The sequence below is a fragment of the Quercus lobata genome, chromosome 10, assembly GCF_001633185.2.
Source record: "Quercus lobata isolate SW786 chromosome 10, ValleyOak3.0 Primary Assembly, whole genome shotgun sequence".
In the NCBI taxonomy this organism is placed as follows: Eukaryota; Viridiplantae; Streptophyta; class Magnoliopsida; order Fagales; family Fagaceae; genus Quercus; species Quercus lobata.
This window is the reverse complement of record NC_044913.1, coordinates 14,091,521-14,092,395: the sequence shown is the minus strand read 5'-3', so window position 1 is coordinate 14,092,395 and position 875 is coordinate 14,091,521. Positions and strand designations below refer to the sequence as shown.

At 40.9% G+C, this 875-nt stretch overlaps 1 protein-coding gene across 1 annotated transcript; it reads right to left on the bottom strand.

Annotated features, from left to right (window-relative positions):
- On the bottom strand, window positions 1–875 carry LOC115965772 (germin-like protein subfamily T member 2). The gene has a single exon (XM_031085072.1). It carries the CDS (start codon window positions 820–822, stop codon window positions 154–156), a length of 669 nt encoding a protein of 222 aa, XP_030940932.1. The 5' UTR covers window positions 823–875; the 3' UTR covers window positions 1–153.

The window sequence follows — 875 nt, the reverse complement described above, 5'->3', positions numbered from 1 at the left end:
TAATCAAAACAAATTTTAAAAGAACAAATCAATAATCAAAACAACATACACGGATAACCTGAATAACACAGCCCAACAAAGGGAGGCAGGTAATCTCAAAAGTATTATTACACAATCTTCAAATCAAAGGGAACTTATCAGGAAGGCCATGGCTTAAGAACCAAATTTAGATTTTATGCTATTGACAACAGCATCGTCTACTTGGAACGCCTGAGTTAATACTTCATTAGGCATTGGGGGTTGTGAACCAAAGAGAGTTGTTGAGAGAATCACAACCCCTGGCATGTGACTATTGAAAGAAGTGAAGACAATACCTTTCCCTTTTCCAACATTCTTTTGGAAATGTACAAGTCCACTAGGAATGACAAAGATCTCTCCACGAGTCAAAACCTTAGAGTAATAGACATTGGAAGTTGTCACAAACCCCACAAGTATCCTCCCTTTAACGACCAAACCCATCTCAGTTGCACGAGGGTGAGAGTGTGGTGGATTAAGTCCTCCAGGGCCATAGTCTACACGGTTCATGGAAATCCCAAGAGTGTTAACGGCAGGAAATGAAAGGACATTTGCAGGAGTGACGTTGAAGTTTAAGTTTGATGTGTTAGTGATACCCTCTTTGCTCAGATCAAAGAAAAAATCACTTGCACTAACTTTTGAGGCAGGTATGCAAGGAAATCCATTGATTGATATGGATGCATTCAAATCTGCAACACAAAAGTCCTGTAACGCATCGGGGTCAGCCGATAGGGAAGGCACCGGGAGAAGCAGTAACATTAGAAGGCAAGGTAGCAGGTAGAGGGGTGAGTTTGATGATTTCATCATGGCTGCTAGAGACTCCTGTTTTTTAGAGAGTACAAGATAAGTTTTTGGTTGGT